Below are 14,365 nucleotides of genomic sequence, written 5' to 3'. Positions count from 1 at the left end.
GACGAACAGACCAGAAAACATAATGCCCCTCTACTATCGTAGGTGGGGCATAAAAACAACAACTAATTATATGGCAGGAGATACAAGTTTAAGAGGGCCTTGAAGACTGAAGTCTGTAAGCAAAGGGTTATGGTCCTTATCATTATTGGTGCAAAATCTTATGAGAAAACATAATGGCACAATCTACTAGACAAGGTGTGTAAATTATAACATATAACAGATTAACTAAGTATTGTGCAACAGGAGTTTTGGTCAATCGCACAGTTTTGCCCAATATTGCCCAATTTCACAGTATTTGACAAATGCAAGAAATATCGATTGAAAGTATTTACAAATCTTTCAACCAATTTGGGGTTCAAAGGTTCCAAATTTTAACATTTTTTTTAACTTCAACAAAATGATATGCTGAATCTGACTGCATTTAGATTTTTATGCCCCACCTACGATAATAGAGGGGCATTATGTTTTCTGGTCTGTACGTCCTTTCGTCTGTTGTACCGTTCGTTCGTTCGTCCCACTTCAGGTTAAAGTTTTGGTCGAGGTAGTTTTTGATAAAGTTGAAGTCCAATCAACTTGAAACTTAGTACACATGTGCCCTATGATCTTTCTAATTCAAATGCCAAATTAGAGTTTTGACCCCAATTTCACGGTCCACTGAACATAGAAAATGATAGTGCAACTTTCAGGTCAAAGTTTTTGGTCAAGGTAGTTTTTGATGAAGTTGAAGTCCAATCAACTTGAAACGTAGTACGCATGTGTCCTTTGTTTTGACCCCAATTTCACGATCCACTAAACATAGAAAATGATAGTGCGAGAGGGGCATCCATGTACTTTGGACACATTCTTGTTTTTTGGTGCCCTGTTTTTAAATTAGTCCATACTTCGGTTTAAATTATGTTTGATTTTTACTAAAATTAACTTTTTTGGCCGAATTTATCATGTTTATGGGCATTATGTTATTGGTCTGTGCATCTGTTCGTCCTTTCGTCGGTTTGTTTGTTTGTTTTGTTTTGTCCGTTCATTTGTCCTGCTTCAGGTTAAAGTTTTGAGTCAGGGTAGTTTTTTTTATAAAGTTGCAGTCTAATCAACTTGAAACTTGAATACACATGTTCCCTATGATATGATTTTTATAATTTAATGCCAAATTTTCACCCATCTTCATGGTCCACTGAACATAGAAAATGATAGTGCAGATGGGGCATCCTTGTACTGGGGACACATTCTTGTTTGGTGTATTTTTATATGCTGATTCTAACCATGTTGTCAGATTTTTGATATCAGACCATACTAGGTAAACTATTGCTTTAAATCTCGAGAAAAAAATCATGGTGGCCATAATTGGACCTTATTTTTAAATACTTTTTATGGTTGGAACCAATATCTATAAGTTATTGTTCTCTTTTTCTAGACTCAATTTTTTCTGTTTGATTAAAGGTTTATGCTGAATTGAAACATATATATATATATATATGGGCAAAGTAAAAAACAAATGGTCCAAATTTATTTCTTTTTGCCAAATTTCAACATTGTTTTAGTGCTTTTTCTTTTATTGTATTTTAATACATATACATTTAAGTTAATAAATCCAAAAGGATATAAATATATATATATAGATTTAAAAAAAATCTTGCATCATTTTGGGAATATCAATCCAGGAAAGTGGAAGGATATTATGTTTACTGGAAGTGGTGTGGCCTAGTAAAACAGCAAACAGAAAGTAGGATAAAAAAAAACTGTTTTGACTTAGGGTAACATAACGTTTTTTTCTTAGTGGCATGACCCACTTTTTTGCCGATTAAATCATAATTTCACATTAGTACATACAAGATATCAATATGATTTTTTTTTCTATGTAGCATTTTTTATTTTTTCATTTGCAAAGATCAGCTGTTTTGCATGTTAGCCTATGGAGCAGTCAATTACAAGACTGCAACCTGAAGTTTCTGTTTTTCATAATTGTTCTGAAACATTAGCATTGATAATATGATAATTCAGGATTTGTTTTTACTTTCAAAATGAAAATATTAATGTTTTGTATATGTTTCAGATTATACAGGTAGGACAATAACTGACTTTATACAATTCAAAATGAATCCAGAAAAGGAAGAATCGAAAGAAGAAACTGATAAAACGATAGAACTAATCATACTAGATGTACCAGGTGAAAAGGAATATTATGCTGCATTTGAACCGTTTGTATCAAGAAAGGCAATATACCTCTTATTATCTGATGTAAATGAAGAATTATCGGAGGAAAAAAAGAGTCATACAAAGAGTAATCTTTGTAATGAAAGAGAACCAAGGATTCATCTGAAAAATAATGGTGGTATGAATATTTTGTTATTTTAAATTTTTGGAACTCAACTACAGAAAAACTGCAAAAAGATAAAAAATGATTAAAAACAGAAACTAAGAAGACAGATAATGGTTCAATAGGGGCACATTAAGAATGACCAGGTTAATGTTGAATTACTCCTGCTCTGCATCTTCATATTTAAATTATTTATTTTCAACTAATCATGCTAATTCTCCAGTTTCTATTGATTTATTTTAATTCATAATATTACCATGATATATATTTACTTGCAGAACTTATTAGAGACTGGCTTGATAGTGTCCACAGTAAGACACTAGCAGCAACAGAGGACCCATTATCACCCCTTACTCCCTCTGTTATATTGGTTGGAACACACATAGATAAATTGAAATATTCAGCACCTGTAAGTTACTTGCATAATGAAAGTTTAACTGTACTTATGTCTTGTCTGGCTAACCACAAATAGTGTATCCACTTTGTATATCTTCAGATGTTAGTAAAGTTAAAGGGATTTAAAACAAAGGGCCATTTAGTGAGCCATTCTCAACACTTGGCGTCCGTCCTCCGTTGTCCTGGCTATTGTTAACTTTTTACATTTGAACTTCTTCTAAAGAATCACTGAATGGAATAGAACCAAATATGGCATGAATGTTCCTTACGAGGTGCTGACCAAGTGTTGTTACTTTGTAGCAGATCCATCATCCAAGAAAGCTTCCAGCTGGGGACCTAATTTTACATAGGACCCTATGGTAAATGCATACAAGTGTCTTCTTTTAGAGAAACACTTAAAGAAAGGAAACCAAACATAGTATGAATGTTCCTTATGAGGTGTTGACCAGATGTAGTTACTTTGTTGTCGATCCATCATCCTAGATGGCTGCTTGTGAGGACTTAGTTTTACATAGAATCCAACAGGAAATACATACAAATATCTTCTTTTAGAGAACCACTGAATGGAATGAAACCAAACATAGCATGAATGTTCCTTATGAAGTGCTGACCAAGTGTTGTTACTTTGTAATGGATCCATCATCAAAGATGGCCGCCAGCAGAGGACTTAGGACCCTATGGTAAATAAATACAAATATCTTCTTTTAGAGAACTACTTAATGAAAGTGAGCCAAACATAGCAAGAATGTTCCTGATGAGATGCTGACCAAGTGTTGTTACTATGTAACTGATACATCATCCAAGATGGCCGCCAGCGGGGGACTTAGTTTTACATGGTAAATACATACACATGTCTTCTCTTAGAGAACCACTCAATTGAATGAAACCAAACATGTCACAAATGTTCCTTGTGAGGTGCTGATGAAGTGTTGCTACTTTGTTGCCGATTTACTGTTCAAGATGGCCACCCGGATTAATTATTTAATTTAGTGTTGTCAAATCGTACAGTTTTGTCTAACTGTTTACTCGAATAATAGTTCGACCGATTGATCGGTTAACCGGTAGTTTAAATTAATGTTCGAAGGTTTATCCATAGTACCCTACAGATGTACATTTTATAATACGATGAATTGAAGTTTGTTCATTAAAAGGCTTGTCTGTAAGGATTCCTAGCGGTTTGACTTTTAACAATCCAATACACCGTATCTACTTGTGCGTTTGTAATACCGGTAGCTTCAGAAATAAAAAAAATAAAAAAAACAAAACTTGATCTCGTTTAAATGAAAATGTCTTATACGATGTTTGTATAATTTTTTCTAAATGTCTCAGAAAATAATGTGGAGTGTTTTAATTTGTAATGATTAAGCCTAATACTCGTACCATCAGTAACAAACGTGTTGATTTGCATTTCACAATTTTCATTTTGTTTTAAAGTATGACAAATTAAGCCTTGAAACATTGAGATTGCATATGCAGATGTAGGTCTACACAATATTTTTAAATCAAAAATAAAATAATGAAGTAAATCGTAAAATTTAATCGGATTACTGATGAAAAGTTCCTGTTTAAAAAAACATGTATTCTAATTATGTTTACTTAAGATCATGCCCCGAGCTGATAGACAAGTTGTATAAGTTCTAATTAATTTTATGTTTTTGGATTAACAATAACAATTAGTAGACTGGACAATTTATTTGTCAAATTAATTACCTTGACGATAATTCTTAAATAGAACAAAACAATTTAATGATTTCAGTACACATTTATATCAAATCTATTAAAATTGAAAAAAAAGTCCGTTTAACCGGTTAGTGTGTTTGGTATTCGGTATTTGGGCCTTCCGACGGTTAACCGTTGACAACACTAATTTAATTACAGTACCAATGTGGGTATATATCTCCCAATTGATACGATATTCCCGTGCTTGCATTTCCTATCATAATTTTCTTGATCTGGATCTGCTTACCCTTCCGGAGCACCTGAGATCACCCCTAGTTTTTGGTGGGGTTCGTGTTGTTTATTCTTTAGTTTTCTACAGCCCGTAACAGAGTAGTGATCGAATTCGCGTTTCTTTACCGTCAGAATAAGTTACGTTATCGACAAACTTATTTCAGAAGTGACATAATTTAATTTTCTTCATCGACAAAATATTTTACGGAAGCGTACGGAAGCGTATTAGCGCCACACATTTTTTTTTTTATTTTTCTTCCTATGTTTGCATTATAACGCAAACATTTGTTTTATCTTATTTCTTATTTAAGATTGAAAGGAAACAGTAGTTATTAATGGAAGTATATAGTAAAATTTATCACCTTTGTAGTAATTGCAAAGTAAACTGCTTGAATAATTAGATCATATCAATGACTAATAATGAGCAGAATAATATAAGAAGATGTGGTATGAGTGCCAATAAGAAAACTCTCCATCTAAGTCACTATTCGTAAAAGTAAACCATCATAGGCCGAATTACGGTCTTCAACACGGAGCATTGGCTCACACTAAACAACAAACTATAAAGGTCCCCAAAAACGATATCCAAGTTACTACTAGTATATATATTACAAAGAAAATTGAGTAAATTGAGGTTATACATAAGAAAAAAATCAACCCTGCTGATATAGCTATAACCGAATATAAATATACTTCCAAAGTAAGCTCTCGTTTGAGAACTGTGTAAAGTAGGTTACATTCAAACAAGCTACCCTTTGGCAATAAATGTATAGAATGAAGATGTTTTATTAATAAAATTATGTTCTCTCTATTCAAATTGCTACCCAAGCATCTTAAAAATACTTCATTATATTGAAATGAAAATTCAATGACTTTCTATCAAAGAATCTTGATCATATTCTGAGATTTAAAAAAAATGTTTCCTTATTAATAGATCTAATTCATTTTAAAGCAGAAAGATCATTTTGTCTATTTGACTTGGAGGTTTCACAATTGTATGACATTATTTTTTATCTTTCAATTTTAATATGACTATATACTAAACTATATCTATTTTCTTGTTAAATTATATACTTTTCTGATGCACAAATCAGTCTTAATTTATGTATAATTGCACTTCAATTATTCCATTATTCCTATGCATATTTATTATAATGATTTGGCCTTGTATGTATGTTTCTTTTTAGCTCACCTGGCCCGAAGGGCCAAGTGAGCTTTTCCCATCACTTTGCGTCCGGCGTCCGTCGTCCGTCGTCCGTCGTCGTCCGTCGTCCGTCGTCGTCCGTCGTCCGTCGTCGTCGTCCGTCGTCGTTAACTTTTACAAAAATCTTCTCCTCTGAAACTACTGGGCCAAATTAAACCAAACTTGGCCACAATCATCATTGGGGTATCTAGTTTAAAAAATGTGTGGCGTGACCCGGTCAACCAACCAAGATGGCCGCCATGGCTAAAAATAGAACATAGGGGTAAAATGCAGTTTTTGGGTTATAACTCAAAAACCAAAGCATTTAGAGCAAATCTGACATGGGGTAAAATTGTTTATCAGGTCAAGATCTATCTGCCCTGAAATTTTCAGATGAATCGGACATCCCGTTGTTGGGTTGCTGCCCCTGAATTGATAATTTTAAGGAAATTTTGCTGTTTTTGGTTATTATCTTGAATATTATTATAGATAGAGATAAACTGTAAACAGCAATAATGTTAAGCAAAGTAAGATTTACAAATAAGTCAACGTGACCGAAATGGTCAGTTGACCCCTTTAGGAGTTATTGCCCTTTTTAGTCCATTTTTAACCATTTTTCGTAAATCTTAGTTATCTTTTACAAAAATCTTCTCCTCTGAAACTACTGGGACAAATTAATCCAAACTTGGCCACAATCATCATTGGGGTATCTAGTTTAAAAAATGTGTGGCGTGACCCGGCCAACCAACCAAGATGGCCGCCATGGCTACAAATAGAACATAGGGGTAAAATGCAGTTTTTGGCTTATAACTCAAAAACCAAAGCATTTAGAGCAAATCTGACAGGAAGTAAAATTGTTCATCAGGTCAAGATCTATCTGCCCTGAAATTTTCAGATGAATCGAACAACCCGTTGTTGGGTTGCTGCCCCTGAATTGATAATTTTAAGGAAATTTTGCTGTTTTTGGTTATTATCTTGAATATTATTATAGATAGAGATAAACTGTAAACAGCAATAATGTTCAGCAAAATAAGATCTACAAATAAGTCAACATGACCAAAATGGTCAGTTGACCACTTTAGGAGTAATTGCCCTTTATAGTCAATTTTTAACCATTTTTCGTAAATCTTAGTAATCTTTTAGAAAAATCTTCTCCTCTGAAACTACTGGGCCAAATTTAACCAAACTTGGCCATAATCATTATTGGGTTATGTAGTTTAAAAAATGTGTCCTGTGACCCGGCGAACCAACCAAGATGGCCGCCATGGCTAAAAATAGAACATACGGGTAAAATGCAGTTTTTGGCTTATAACTCAAAAACCAAAGCATTAAGAGCAAATCTGACAGGGTAAAATTGTTCATCAGGTCAAGATCTATCTGCCCTGAAATTTTCAGATGAATCGGACATTCCGTTGTTGGGTTACTGCCCCTGAAATGGTAATTTTAAGGAAATTTTGCTGTTTTTGGTTATTATCGTGAATATTATTATAGATAGAGATAAACTGTAAGCAGCAATAATGTTCATCAAAGTAAGATCTACAAATAAGTCAACATGACCAAAATGGTCAGTTGACCACTTTAGGAGTTATTGCCCTTTATAGTCAATTTTTAACCATTTTTCGTAAATCTTAGTAATCTTTTAGAAAAATCTTCTCCTCTGAAACTACTGGGCCAAATTTAACCAAACTTAGCCATAATTGGGTTATGTAGTTTAAAAAAATGTGTCCGGTAACTCGGCCAACAAACCAAGATGGCCGCCATGGCTAAAAATAGAACATGGGGGTAAAATGCAGTTTTTGGCTTATAACTCAAAAACCAAAGCATTAAGACTGAGCAAATCTGACAGGAAGTAAAATTGTTGATCAGGTCACGATCTATCTGCCCTGGAATTTTCAGATGAATCGGATAATCGGTTGTTAGGTTGCTGCCCCTGAATTGGTAATTTTGAGGAAATTTTGCTGTTTTTTTTGTTATCTTGAATATTATTATAGATAGAGATAAACTGTAAACAGCAATAATGTACAGCAAAGTAAGAACTAAAAACAAATCACTATGACCAAAATAGTCAATTGACCCCCTAAGGAGTTATTGCCCTTCATAGTCAATTTTTAACAATTTTTCTTAAAATTTGAAGATTTTCAATAACATTTTCCACAGAAAGTACTGTTATAGATAGAGATAATTGTAAGCAGCAAGAATGTTTAGTAAAGTAAGATCTACAAACACATCACCATCACCAAAACACAATTTTGTCATGAATCCATCTGTGTCCATTGTTTAATATTCACATAGACCAAGGTGAGCGACACAGGCTCTTTAGAGCCTCTAGTTTTATCTACTAGTAAATCACATCCGAAATGAATGACAGACGGACATATATACAAAACTTAATGAATAATTGAAATAAAGATGTTTGCGTTATAACGCAAAGGTTTGCGTTATATCAAAGGTTTGCGTTATATCGCAAATGTTTGCGTTATAACGCAAAGGTTTGTCGCAAACATAGGAAGAAAAATAAAAAAAAATGTGTGGCGCTAATACGCTTCCGTAAATACGCTTCCGTAATATTTCATGTCCAACGTGTAAAATTTCATTGTTTAAGTCGAAGTTTTTTTAACACAGTAAAACAATTTTTATAATCAACATCTGTCATTGGCATTTTCATTTTAACGGTAAAGGATCGAATACGGGATCTCCGAAATTTCTATTATTTGTTACGAGGAAATCATTATTCAATCGAACATATGTCTTTGTTCATGACACATATTATGAAATATAAAGGAGTTGAAATGATCAAATACTTTCGAACTGACGGAAACAAAAATACATAATCTAGAATGTGTGTTCTGTCATAAACAATGGCTTCGTCGTGCGAATCGACGAAATCATGTTACATGTAACTGATCTTAGCTATAGAAACAGTTGGTGCGACCTCGATAAAATCTTTATCAATTTAATATAAGCGATAAATATTCATGACTACAATGATATTGAATTTATTGGAGTTTACTGTAAACATGAACTCGTCTGTTAGTGCAATGAAGACACTTTTAAAGATTGAGATTGTTGGTTTATTCTTTACACCTTCGAGGTATTATTTCAGTGTTTATTTAAAGTTAAATTTATTTTCAAATCTCTTCTGTTTAAAATAGTCGAAACTTCCGTTTAAGATTTCTGTGGTAAACTATCTATTCTATAGTTAGGACCATTTTATAATAAATACCCTTTTGTACAAGAATACTTTCTTTATAGAAGTATAGATCTGCTGGTTATAGATTTTTTTTATAACTTTCATTATTGTGCATGACGACGCGCTATGAAATTCAGATTAATTTATGAATGAAGTTGTATATAAATTTTTGGTCATAAACACAAATCTTTTAAACAGTTCGACGAGTGCGTCAATGTTACAGTAGTCTGTTAACTGTAAGTTACTAAGCTTGGCCCGATTCATCTGTCATTTATGGAAACTAATTCACAACTTTCTGAGACATTCATTTTCATTTCACCATCAGACATGGAGCTACATTTGTAACTTAAGAAGGAAAACCCTCAAATTAAAGAAATTTGACATGATATACTGAAACTTTCTTATTATCAATCGACTGCTTTTCTTAGATATGTGATTTTTCATGGTCAAACTTTTTCATTGTTCACGGACATTTTGAGATTTTTTATTGTAAAGAAATGGTGTTTTTTAAAGAAATCAACATTCAAAATTTAGAACTTCATGAACATGTACAGGAAGCTGAATTATTGCACATCTATGTACTACTTAAAATTGTACTTCGATCTGTTGCGTCCTTAAAATGTTCTGACCGTCCTAAGATTTAATGTACGGAAATGTTTCGGTAAATTAAATTCAAATCCGAATTGAATGTTTATGACACACAAAAAGAAAAACCAGAATCTCTTGATGACCAAACGTATGTACACGTTGGGGCGATTTAGAGCTTTTCAGAAGGAGTGAGATTCCACCCTTGTTGAAAGCCTTGTGGAGACCTCTAGATTTTTAAATTCCCTCCGTTTTTCTCATGGATGGAGTGTGGTCTCTCTGTAAATTACCCCATATCTTTTCATTTTGCTATTTACCGAAGGTTCCATGTGAACATTTCCATTGGATCATATCTGTTAAACTAAATGTACAAAACAGGCTCAAGAAAAGGCGAAATTTCTTTTTGAAACCCGAACTAGAAATCAAATATTCTCTGTGTGTGCCATAGCAAGAAATAGTTTTGCTCGTTATTTTGTCATATTAAAAAAAATCTCAACAAAATTTTCCCGTTTAAACTGTACTAGAAAAAAGTTTGGCATGTGAAACGGACGAAGACATATTCTAACAGAAGTACAAATACCAGTCCCCCCTTTTGTGTATACATATGAGAAAACATTTCAAAGTTATTGATTGCATTCAAATCTATCACACATACGGTGCACATTGTAGTCCGAAAAAATAAAGGACTTCATTCCTATCAAACACCTTTTTAATTGTTTACCAGTATATTTCTTTTAGTTTTGGGTAAAATTGTAAAGGAAATAATACTATCAAGACGTCCTTCCATAAATCTTTTTTTTTTTCTGTTCTGACTTTGAAGAAATGACTACTTTTCGCCCAATCGAAATGGTGCATCGACATATTTTGTTTCATATTATTAGAATTATTTTCAATATTATCGGTATAAAACTTGATTATCGACACATGAAAGTTTGTCAGCATTGTCAATCTTTTTAACGTTAAAGTACCAATAGTTCGGTCACTACTCAATTAAGTTTGTCGATAACGTAGCTAATTTTGACGGTAAAGAAACACCAATTCGATCACTTCTCTGTTACGGGCTGTATGTTGTCTCATGTGTACTATTGTTTTTCTGTTTGTCTTTTTCATTTTTAGCCATGGCGTTGTCAGTTTGTTTCAGATTTATGAGTTTGACTGTCCCTTTGACTGTATCTTTCGTCCCTCTTTTAAACTAAATTTGGTCTCAAACATTGTTTAAGTATCTGTGATGACTTTAATGTTTTTATATGATTTCAAAAACCCAAGTAGAGTCAGGTTAGCGACACAGGCTCTTGAGAGCCTCTAGTTGAATTAGTTAAGACATAAATTACTTACAATTCAGATTAGCATAACGGATAGTGTGGTGTAAGTTTCATTCTGATCAATTTATAAATAGAAAATGATACTTTATTCTCTGTCATGGATCGGATAAAAACAAATCAAGGTTCCAGAAATTAGGATTACAGAATAGTATTATTTGTTATATAACCATGATGGAATTAAAATAATAAAAAGAAGATGCTTTCATTGGTCAATTAGAGGTCTAAGGTGTTTGAACAACTGATGGTGTTTTTAAGATTTTCTGTTGAATGATGCCTTCCATTACAAAGCACATATTAACAATTTGCTTAAATGTTATTCAAATAAAGAAAAGGACCAGGATGAAATTTGTTTGAATAATGTTGTTTCTTTGAAGAACAAACAAACAGAAATTAAATGTATACTTGTCAACTCAGTTTGTCTCTCTATTTTGACTCGGTTTGATCAGCCTTTTACTCCTTAACGCTTATTCTTTGCAATGAACATGAATAAGTGAAAAGAATTGTTGGTGGTCCTTGCGATATTTTTAAGGAGTTAGGTTTTCCTTTGATAATACAAGACAGTCACCCCTGCTTCTCCATTAAATGGTTGAAGAAAACAATTTAAGAAATCAAAATTCACATTAAGAACACAAAAATACTAATTTTTCACCAGTTTTCATTCATTTCTATCAATATGAATACCTTATTTACATAGCGTCATCTTGTAATGTAAAATGTTTTTCAGGTTGAGGAAAGTATCGAGAGATATGAAAAAGCTGTTAAAAAATGTGTTGATCAAAAGAGGAAAATCACCAGCAAGCATGTGTCACACAGTTTTGTTCTCTCAAATACAAATACAAATATTTCAGAATTACAAAGTCTCAAAGCAGCAATAATTAATACATCAGACAAAATTCCAGGGGAAGAAATCCCTGTTAGATATAAAATGTTTGAAAAAATACTAGATGATGAAAGAAATACAACAGTGCTTTTGAGTTTTGATGAAATCCATCAGCTTGGGAAAGAATCAGGCTATCCTGTAACTGATAGACGTGAAATTGATCAGTTTCTGACATACCAGCATGATGTTAACAATGTAATATACCACCAGGATATTCCAGAATGTGTTATAATTTCTCCCAACTGGCTGTACAGTGTAATCAGAAAACTTCTAACAGCTTTTCATAAAGAAGATGAGAATTCAGATTACAAGAAGAAAGGGTTAATATCCCTTGACCTTCTGGACAGAACTGTTGGGGACACTGAGTTCAAGAAAAATACCAATCAAGCCAACCAAGATATAATCAGTATACTGACACAATTTGATGTGGTTGCTGTTGCATGGAAAGAAGATGAATATAAAGAGACAAATACATATTATTATTATGTTCCTAGTGTAATTCCAGAAGAACATACAGTAGATTTGGTCACTTTGTTTGAATCAGAAAGAAGAGGGAAAACATCATTCCTGTGCTTTAGTTTTGACTTTTTGCCACCATCTCTTGTACATCATGTGATGGTCAAATTGTTATCCCAGTATTCTATCTGTGTGAAAAATGGATATATAGCACTTTATTATAGAACCTTGTTGGTAAATTATGATAGATACACTAAGCAGAGATTATACTTTCTGACAATCGAAAATGAACTGCTTTTCCAAATTTGGTACTATGGTGTTCAGCAAATTTCATTATGTTTTCAAGGATTGCGTAAGATGGTTGAAAGTACTGTCAGCAATTACAAAAGCAGACACAAATTGAATATTGCCTTTACATACAAATTGAGATGCCCCGATTCAAGACATGCTGCAACTGATGGTTGGGATATTCTTGATACAACTAAAAAAAAGACATTTTATTGCATGGATCATAAGACCAATCATGAAGATTTATACACTACCTGGTTCACAGATTCCAATCAAACAGTGGAGGTTAGATTATAAAATGATAATTACAAAAATTTGAAATGATTTTTAGAACGGTTACCATATTTTTATGCCCCTACTGCAGCAGATGGGGCATTAAGTGTAACCCTTGTCCATCCATACTTCTATCCTTATGTTCCAAAATTGTTTTTCTTCTCCAACTTTAGTTAGCTTAAACCAAATGTATGTTATGAAATTTATACACAATGTTTATTAATATTACACAAAACAGTCTGAGTTTGAATTTGGTTGGTATAATTTTTACTGCTCTGGAGTTGTGAATCTTTATATTTGAAAAAATTCTGAATTTTGCTTTTAGGTTCTCTAATTTCAGTTTGCCTCAACCAAATGTTCTGAAACTTATACACAATGCCTATTATCATAAAACGCAGATCAAATTTGAAATTTGGATGGCTTCACTTTAACAGTTCAATAGTTATGTCACTTTATAACTTTATAAGCAAGAGGGGACATCATTTTATTAATTTATTATAAAGTTATGAGTATTTTGACTAAAAAGTAGTATTCAATTTAGTGGTCCATAAAGCTATTGTTAATAAGTTGATATCTTTCAATAAATAAGATTTGTAAGTTTATTATAAAGGATATTATTCATAAGTTATCATTTATTTTTTTTAATTTCAGCATTCTTTAGGAGTAAATAGAAATCTTGAATTCCAATTCCAAAGGGAGAGCAGACAGAGAGCATCAGGTATCATTTGAAGTTTATTTACAATTGTATTAAATTTGTATCCATAAACATAGTGTGCCAATACACAAAGATATTGTACCAATAACTTTAATTGGTGTACCAATTGATTGTAAGGTTTATATGTCTGTCTTGCAGTTATCATTTGACCTTGTCCTTATTTTCATGGTTCATTAGTTAATTTTTTTAAAGCTTTGTATATTGGTCTGTTTCTAAGACACTAAAACCAATAAGTTCAACTATATTTGGTGTATGGAATGATTTGAAAGAGTACTGTCTTGCTTGGTTTATCTGATCTTGACCTCATTATTACAGATTATTGATAATGTTAAGTTAATATGATGCTTGTAGTAAAACTTCATCTTTTAATAGGACTATCAAATAAGAACAATCATGTTTATTAAAACAAGCGAAACATTTCAGTGTGTGAACTCTTGTTTTGGTTTCGGGAAAGACCTAAGAAGATAGAGAGGAACTGTCAACAGAAAAAATTATAAGCAATACAAGATCAACAAAAACAAAAATTTTGTCATAGATTTTATTCTAGTCTACAATTTTAGAGTATAAAAAAAGAAGATGTGGTATGATTGCCAATGAGACAAATCTCCACAAGAGACCAAAATAACACAGAAATTAACATTTATAGGTCACCGTACAGCGCTTTCAATGAGCAAAGCCCATATTGCATAGACAGCTATAAAAGGCCCCGAAATAACAATGTAAAACAATTCAAACGAGAATACTAACGGCCTAATTTATGTACAAAAATTGAAGAAAAACAATTATGTAACATAAACAAAAGACAACCACTAAATT

At 32.5% G+C, this 14,365-nt stretch overlaps 1 protein-coding gene across 1 annotated transcript in view; it reads left to right on the top strand.

Moving 5' to 3' along the window:
* LOC139515424 (uncharacterized) overlaps positions 1 to 14,365 on the top strand; it is an 81,163-nt gene that overhangs the window by 28,388 nt on the left and 38,410 nt on the right. Inside the window, exons 10-13 of the mRNA XM_071304994.1 lie at positions 2,048 to 2,326; positions 2,590 to 2,720; positions 11,662 to 12,846; positions 13,486 to 13,552. Coding sequence (XP_071161095.1) covers positions 2,048 to 2,326; positions 2,590 to 2,720; positions 11,662 to 12,846; positions 13,486 to 13,552 — 1,662 coding nt within the window. The remainder of the gene's footprint in view (positions 1 to 2,047; positions 2,327 to 2,589; positions 2,721 to 11,661; positions 12,847 to 13,485; positions 13,553 to 14,365) is intronic.

The sequence above is a fragment of the Mytilus edulis genome, chromosome 3, assembly GCF_963676685.1.
Source record: "Mytilus edulis chromosome 3, xbMytEdul2.2, whole genome shotgun sequence".
NCBI lineage: Eukaryota > Metazoa > Mollusca > Bivalvia > Mytilida > Mytilidae > Mytilus > Mytilus edulis.
The sequence above is the reverse complement of the archived record's forward strand: the minus strand, read 5'-3'. Positions and strand labels throughout refer to the sequence as shown.